General features: G+C 32.3%; 2 protein-coding genes across 2 annotated transcripts; one reads left to right on the plus strand and one right to left on the minus strand.

Moving 5' to 3' along the window:
* Positions 1 to 465: 465 nt before the first annotated feature.
* On the plus strand, positions 466 to 3212 carry LOC101499766 (ABC transporter G family member 23). The gene has a single exon (XM_004513897.4). The coding sequence runs from the start codon at positions 743 to 745 to the stop codon at positions 2702 to 2704; it is 1962 nt and encodes a 653-aa protein (XP_004513954.1). The 5' UTR covers positions 466 to 742; the 3' UTR covers positions 2705 to 3212.
* Positions 3213 to 3263: 51 nt separating this feature from the next.
* Positions 3264 to 8069, minus strand: LOC101499462 (non-specific phospholipase C2). Its single transcript, XM_004513896.4, has 4 exons — positions 7405 to 8069; positions 5722 to 6326; positions 4011 to 4187; positions 3264 to 3828 (listed from the first exon to the last, which is right to left on the minus strand). Exons 1-4 carry the CDS (start codon positions 7902 to 7904, stop codon positions 3515 to 3517), a joined length of 1596 nt encoding a protein of 531 aa, XP_004513953.1. The 5' UTR covers positions 7905 to 8069; the 3' UTR covers positions 3264 to 3514.
* Positions 8070 to 8566: the final 497 nt, after the last annotated feature.

Raw genomic sequence — 8566 nt, forward strand, 5'->3', positions numbered from 1 at the left:
TGATGTTATGAATCTATATGGTCATATGAAGAAGAATGCAATACCAAAACATTAAATTGTAGTTAAGTGAAGCAAAGAGATAGTACATGCTCAAAAAAAAAAGGTGGTAGAAATGTAGATAAAAGAAGACAAAGAGAAGGTAGAATTTGAATATTGACACGATGAATATTTGGCCGATATGGAAGAATAATAATTACATGACATATGTATAGATAATGTGTCAGTGCAAGAACATTAGAAACTGATTTAATATATTATAAATAGATTATCTCATGTCTATGCCGAAAAAAAAAATAAGAGTTTAGCATATACACATCATTTTACTAGCATGACCCATTTTTTTTTATTAATAAAAATAAATAAATAAAGTATACATGACCAAAAAAATCACACTTGTAAGGATAAATTTCATATATGATAAAAAATATATATATATATATAGATTTCATCTTTTGTTTTTTCTACTCAGATAAGATTTGACAGAACTTCCAAGTTGATGTGAGTTTGGAATTCTAGCTAGAAAGTTGTTTAATAAGTTGGTGAAGTAAAATGAAATCAAGAATAAATATATCAAATACCTCACTTATATTTGATTTGAACATCAAAGATCTCAGATAAACTACTTCTACCAAACATGCCATACAGTCAACTTGGTTGTTTCAACTTCCGTTTCTTCTCAATTTGAACATTCTTCCTTCTTAAACTCACTCATCATCTCCCAAAAAATAATCAAATCCACACAATGACAACATGCTTGAATCCACAAACCAATGAAGATGATTCTGTAATCCTCTTTTCAACTTCCAATTCACCGGAAGATGATTCCATTAGTCCTTTTTCTTCTTCTTCTTCTTCCTACAATTCACCACCACCACCAACACTACATCATCATTACCAATTCAAGAAAACAGCATACAAACTTTCTGTCAAAAACCTCACTTATACTTTTTGTCAAAAACAGCCTGCAATAAACATACTAAAATCTGTCTCTTTTGTTGCTACAACTTCTGAGATTGCTGCTGTTGTTGGTCCAAGTGGCACAGGTAAATCAACCCTTCTCCGAATAATCGCGGGTAGGGTCAAAGACAAACACTTTGATCCCAAAACTATATCAATTAATGATCAACCTATGACTAGTCCATCTCAGTTAAAGAAAATTTGTTGCTTTGTATCACAACATGACAACTTGCTTCCTCTTCTAACTGTCAAAGAAACTTTGCTGTTTAGCGCGAAATTTCGACTAAAACAAATGACACCAAAAGATAGAGAAACAAGAGTAGAAAGCCTTATGCAAGAGCTAGGACTTTTTCATGTTCAAAATAGTTTTGTTGGTGATGAAGAGAATAGAGGTGTATCAGGTGGAGAAAGAAAAAGGGTTTCAATTGGTGTTGATATGATTCACAATCCACCAATTTTGGTCTTAGATGAACCAACTTCAGGACTTGATAGTACCTCAGCTTTGCATGTGATTGAGCTTTTATCATCAATGGTTAAAGCAAAGAAAAGGATAGTGATTCTTTCAATTCATCAACCTAGTTATAGAATATTGAAATATATTTCTAAGTTCTTGATACTATCTCATGGTTCACTTGTTCATAATGGTAGCATAGAGTCACTAGAAGAAACTATATCTAATTTGGGTTTTCAAATTCCAATTCAACTCAATGCTCTTGAATTTTCCATGGAAATTATACAAAGTTTAGAAGAATATTCTAGTTCTAGTTCTAGTTCCAAACGTGTCACCATTGAGGAAAATGAGACTTTTCCAAGGACAATTTGGCAAGAGGAAGAAAAGGGTCTTGTCCAATTCCAACAACAATATCAAAAGGAAAGTTTTTTCAATCTTTGTTATGTGAACTTCATGGAGATACTATTTCTTTGTTCAAGATTTTGGAAGATTATTTATAGAACAAAACAACTTTTCTTGGCTAGAACAATGCAAGCATTAGTTGGTGGATTTGGTTTAGGAAGTGTTTATATAAAAGTAAGAAAAGATGAAGTAGGAGTTGGTGAAAGGTTAGGACTATTTGCATTTAGTCTTAGTTTTCTCTTATCTTCAACAGTTGAAGCACTTCCTATATACCTTCAAGAGAGAACTGTTCTTATGAAAGAAGCTTCAGGAGGAGCATATAGAATCTCTTCTTACATGATAGCCAACACTATTGTTTTCATTCCTTTCTTGTTTGTGGTTTCTATCCTTTTTGCTGTCCCTGTTTATTGGCTTGTAGGACTCAACCCTTCATTCAAAGCCTTCACTTTTTTCACTTTTGTGGTTTGGCTCATTGTGCTAATGGCAAGTTCATTAGTCCTTTTTTTGAGTTCTATTTCCCCTGATTTTATTTCAGGAAACTCACTCATTTGCACTGTTCTTGGAGCCTTTTTCTTGTTCTCTGGCTACTTCATACCAAAAGAGAGCATTCCAAAATATTGGATTTTTATGTATTATGTGTCACTTTATAGGTACCCTTTGGATGCACTTTTGATAAATGAGTATTGGAATGCTGGAAATGAGTGTTTTTCGGAACAACAAACAGAAGGGTCTTCCTCAAAGTGTTTGGTTACTGGATTTGATGTGTTGAAGAGTAGAGGACTTGAAAAGGATAATAGGTGGATGAATGTCGGGATAATGATTGGTTTCTTTTTTTTCTATCGTGTGCTTTGTTGGGTTATACTTGCTAGAAAGGCCTCAAAGACAACAATATAACACAAACAATGAACCACAAAGTGCATGAGTCAATATTATTCAAAAATGAAACATAGGTTTCAAACAAATGTTAAGTTCATTATAGTTCACATTAAGAAGAGACTTGTTTCCATGTTCATAATGTAGTCCACATATTTTAAAATGGACCTTCTACCCAAAACCAATCACTTTCAAGAGATGTTTTAACAATTAGACCGAACTAGCCGATTCATCTAATTGAATTAGTAATCGGTCAGTTTGATTTCAATTATATTGCAGTCCAATTGAATCAAGATTGGACCAGATGGAACTGATTGAACCTTTATTTTACGTATTTTTTACTTTTTTTTTTATCCGTCGTTTGATTCAACCATAGTTGAATCAACTAAACCATGATCTAAAGGTTTCATGGGTTGATTTTCCATTTCAATTTTAAAAACATTGTTAGAAGTTTCTTTTGGTTGTTGTCGATATGATATAATATAATGAAGATTAAATTTTATTATTGAGAATATATTTCTCGTCACTATCTTCTTAGGATTGGTCTTTCTTCTTTGATACTTTGAAATATAGTAAAATCTCAAAATTAAATAGTTTTTATCGATTAAACCTTTATAGAAATCTCTTCCATTACAATGCATATACTAATATGTAAAGAGAACATTAACACTAAGGATGCCATATAAATTCCCATTATTTACCAAAAAAAGCATACTACAATTACTATCACCAATTCTGTATACATATATCTTCTAGAGAAATAATAATTTTCAATGATTCCTCCATCTCACACTAATGAAACATGATGACGACCTTGTTTTATTTCAAGTCCTACGGATTTGTGTTTGGAGATTTGGATGATGATCTTGTAGTCAAAGAAGGTTTCATCTGAACAATATTTTCATCACTAACTCCCATTTTCTTAGCATAAACACCAGCTTCAAAGAACCTTTTTACTGCTTCATCCATGTAATTTTTTCCTTGTATAACAGTCATGTCCTTCCCTATTGTATTTGGATAACTAGTGAAGATATTGTCTCCTTTAAGAACTGCAGCAAGTTGGATCAATTCCTGTTGAAATTCACTCATCTTGGCATCTTCTTTGGCCTCTCCTTTCCTTAACTTTGTAGGAGTTGGAAGTTGCTCTGCACCCAAATCACACTAGTAAGAATCCACAAAATTTACAGGATCATACTTAAATCTGAACTGTCCATCAATTAAGAGCATTCCAAAATTTACAGGAGCATTCCAAAATTTACAGGATCTTGATTGGACTATTAAGATGTGATTTTATTGTTTACCGAAGCAAGACTTAGAAACTACTAACCTGGGCAATCAGTTCTGGGCTCTGTCCTTGTTTGGACAATATTTTCAAAGGTTCCTGCCCATTCATCTCTTTTTGTCAAAAATGAAGGCAAATTGAATATCTTTTTAACTGTTGCTGCTATGGATGAGTGTTCATATTCTGATGTAGGAGTTGGCGACCCGTTTGGCCCATGAACAACTGCATCACCAAAATCCGTTTCAATAAGTATACTACATAATTAAATTCAATTATTCTCTTCAAATTTGTTATATCATATATATGGTACACAATTAATTGTAGTGTAATCCACGGGTTTGTCTTTCAATATTAAATTAGAGGTGTCTGCATTTAGTATCTGAACTCTGTCTCGAGTGATTGCATTCTTAGAACGATACATATGAAACCAAAAAAGTTATTTACCAGAAGAGGAATTTTTTCGTTTAACTTTTCTTGTACCTTTTATCTAGGACTCATGATAGAGCCCAGAAGTTTCCTCACTGCATAAACAAATGTCCATATGTTTGATGTTGGACAAATCTAACAAACGGATCATATTATTTACTATATCTCACTTAGTACCTAAAAGATAAACTTTTTTCCCCTTCACTAGCTTAGTACCTTATGATCATTCTCTTGTGATATCCTTTCTACCAGTAGAAAACAAATTTTAACGTGAGAGTTAAGAAAGAAAAAAAAGACATTTGAATATCAACCGTGTTTGGTTTGTACTAGAAGGGATTAGTCTCCTACAAAGTGAACTATCATGGTTCAGATCTATAATGGAGGAGGATTCAGTGACTCTTTCAACAAAATTGTCTCTCCTAACAAGAAAGGTGTGGTTAAAAAAACACATTTCAAAATTTGAAATTGTTCTGATCTTGGTTAAGAAGTTCAAGCTCTAATCGGAAGGGTTTGGAAGTCGCAGCCCAATAATGAATATATTGCGCCTTGACTTAACTAATAAAATGTTCAAAATTTATGTTGTCATCTAAAGTGAAATTTTTACTCATACTTGATACACCAATAATAACTCTGGTACTCTGGTGAGGTTCAAAACCCACTCCAAGCATAAGATAAGTCCTTTGTGACCCATAAGTCAACAAATCCATAATTCAGCAGCATTATTGCTACCCCACACAATTAGTCTTGCTTGAGACATTTAGCAACTGATTTGGTTGTACATTATTATGCAGAGATGCCCATGAAAAGTTGCAAGATATCAAAGGTCAGTTCTTGCTGTTGCGTGACAACATTTCACATTGTGCAATTTGGCAACAAGCCTAGGGGATTTAAACGTCCCAAAAAAGCATATATGGTCCCACCGACCACTGCATTTACATACATTATATATATGTCGATATCTAAAGTAGTGTGAAAATTAGATGGTTATGTCAAAGCCACGAGATGTGAAATCAAATTAGGTGGTATGGTGAGTGTGTAAAAGAAATTAATTGGGTTTGCAATTGATCAGAAAAAAATGTGGGGAACGAAAAGATGATAAGATGTAAAGAGGAAAGTATTGTAAAGACGAAAAAATAAAAAAATAAACTCTCATATTTTATTATAAAATTATTTTATATTAATAATGTATGTAATTAAATATAAAATAATGATGACGTGACTTTGCATAATTAATTATTGAGTATAGTTAAATATTTTTTTAGCTAATAATAAAAATTTATCATAAAAAGTATGAATGACTGAATTAAAAAATAAAAAATAAAAGACGTACCTGTGCCTTTTTCAATCCAAGGTGAGATAGCAATAGTAGGAACCCTAACACCCAATCTATTAAAGGTAAAGTTAAACGGTTCGGGCCCCACAATCCCATCAGGACTAGGCACCCCACGCACCGGCGTAGACACGTGATCATAAAATCCACCATGCTCATCATACGTAATCAAAAACAAAGTTTCGTTCCACTGCGGACTCGCCCTTAGCGTCTCATACACCTCCTTCACAAACATTTGTCCATAATATACATCATGTGATGGATGGTCATCATTTGCTGGTAACAGTTTAGTGTCCATGTACCGCTGCTCCACCACAACATAATTTGGTAACTTTCCTTCTTTTGCATGGCGCTTTAATGTGCTATAGAAGTGAAATTTGAAGGCGTACTTTAGTTTTCTTAGGTTTCGGTAAAATAATGTTGCGGGAATGTTTTGGTAGTATATTCCAAAGTCGAGGCCGGCGTCGTGGATGCTGTCGAATATTGTTTGTTGTGCGTAGCCTTTCACGAGTAATGATGCTTTGTTGCCGGTTGCGCCGCCGGAGGTTGCGGAGTGGATAAAGAGACGGTTAGGTTGGGTGGAAGCTGGCACGGCGGCAAACCACCTACAAACATCAAGGATATAAATTAATTATTTTCCTAAAAAAATGTCTTATGATAATTTGCATGTTATATTTTGTTTTACTCAATAATAACTTTCATGTTATAAAATATGGTGTAATGCAGAAATGAATTTTTTTCTCTTTAATGAGATTTATTTTCAACTTTATAACGCTGTTATTTTTAGAGAGATTGATAGAGTCAACCAAATCAATAATTAATATTAAAATTATTTATGATCAGATACATTTTTTTTATCAATAACTGTTTTTAGTGACTTTATTATTTAAATTAAATTGGTCAATTTAAATAAACCTAATCCATGAATCTTATGACAAAATTCATGCACCATAGACATGGAGAAGGAGGATAGTGCAAATTTAAATATACATTCTAATTAATATATGAAATGTTTTCGTAGTTTTTTACTATCTAAGGTGCTGGAACTAAAATGTATTGGTTTTACTTCATGAGATAGTTAGCAACTCAATTTGTTTTTATCATAAAAAATGTATATTGTTAATGATTTTCTTGAAATTAAAAAATCCTTCTCCCTAATTCAAAAAAATTCCTTCTCTAGTCGAAAATTTTGTACAACTAACTTTATCTAAATAAAAAAGACACACAAATACTGAATGTGGACGTGTGTGGCTAACATGGAGTGGCCTTGTGGTGTGGCTAACTAATTAACATGTCCATTGGCTAGTAGTAGAATTAGACTAAAATAAATAAATAAATAATAATCCTTCTTAAAAACATAAAAAAAATTAAAAGAAATAATAAAAAGTTATATAAAAATTAATAATAAAAATAATAATAATAATAATAATAAGAAAAATAATAATAAATTTAAAATTCAAAGATTATAAAGAATTAGATTCCTCTAAGGTGTCTCTGAGTAAATAATATAAAACTAAAATGTAATATATACATTTATAGCCAATCATTCATGATAAAAAGTTAATTTATTCATTTGAATAACTTCACAATTTAAACTTTAGATGAATGAAATAAATGAAAAAGTGATTTAGACAAGACGAATAAAAAAGAAAAGAATAGGTAAATAGGAATATTTTATCGTACCTATCAAAAACAGCAAACTCAGACACAAGTGCTTTATAAACAGGAACCATATCAGGTTCAAATCCATTCATCACATCATGAGACATAGTAGTTGTATTATCCATCGAATAAGCTTGTTGTGCGAATCCATTCATTGGAGCCGGGTCAGCTGACGTGTCTTCCGACCCGAATATCTGTTCCCTTATTGCCTGAAACGAGTGACCCGGATCGGGGTCAACATACTGCGCTTGATTCTTAAAAAATATCCGCTCTGAATTCGGGTCGGTTACTGATAACAGAGCTGACTCCGACCCGTCTACGCCGTTTATTTCCGGGTTTAGTTTCTTCATCCAACCAAGCATGTGGTCGAAGGAACGATTTTCCATTACTAAAACGACGACGGTTTTGATTGGGTTGTTAGTTCCATTGCAAGTTGGGGAATTGAGAAACAAAAAGATGAAAATGTTGAAGAAACATAAGAGGGTAGAATAACTCTTTCGGGTTCGGATTCGGGTACCCATTTCATCTATTTTTTATGGAAAAAATTTATAATGTTGGTGGAGAGAGTGGTTTAGGAGAAGAGGGGGGTGTGATATTTGTTTTGTTTTGGGATTGTGGGGTTGTGTTATTGTGATGAGAAAATGAAAAGAGGAATATATAGAGGTAGATTGTGTGTTAGAGAGAGATAGTGATTCCGTGAGTTTGATGGACCCTTTTATGTAAAGTGTTGTTGATTACGTATCAAGCAATAAATTAGTTACTTGGATTTTGTTTACAACTGTAGTGAAGGAATGAATGTACGGACTTGGATTATTATTAGTGTCACGGTATCGACTCAGAGGGAGGATAATTGTTTGATTAAGATTGAATTATTTAAATTTAAAAAAATTTGATTTATTAAATACAAATTTTGATTTTGAAGATTCAAACTCTATGTGAATTCAATTTATCATTAAATTTTTGTTATGATAACATGGAAACATGATATAATCTATTTTGTCAATAAAGTTTTATTTCTCTCTCTTTTTTCTTGATTTTAGGAAATTCAATTTCTTTTTGAAAAAATGTGTGATCTCATTTCCTCACACTTAAATATCATAAATGAAGATTTAGGAAACAAATATATGCTTTTGTAGTCAAAATTTTATTAGTTTTAAATAGATCAATTACTTACCTTATCTTC

This window comes from Cicer arietinum, chromosome 5 (assembly GCF_000331145.2).
Source record: "Cicer arietinum cultivar CDC Frontier isolate Library 1 chromosome 5, Cicar.CDCFrontier_v2.0, whole genome shotgun sequence".
Lineage (NCBI taxonomy): Eukaryota > Viridiplantae > Streptophyta > Magnoliopsida > Fabales > Fabaceae > Cicer > Cicer arietinum.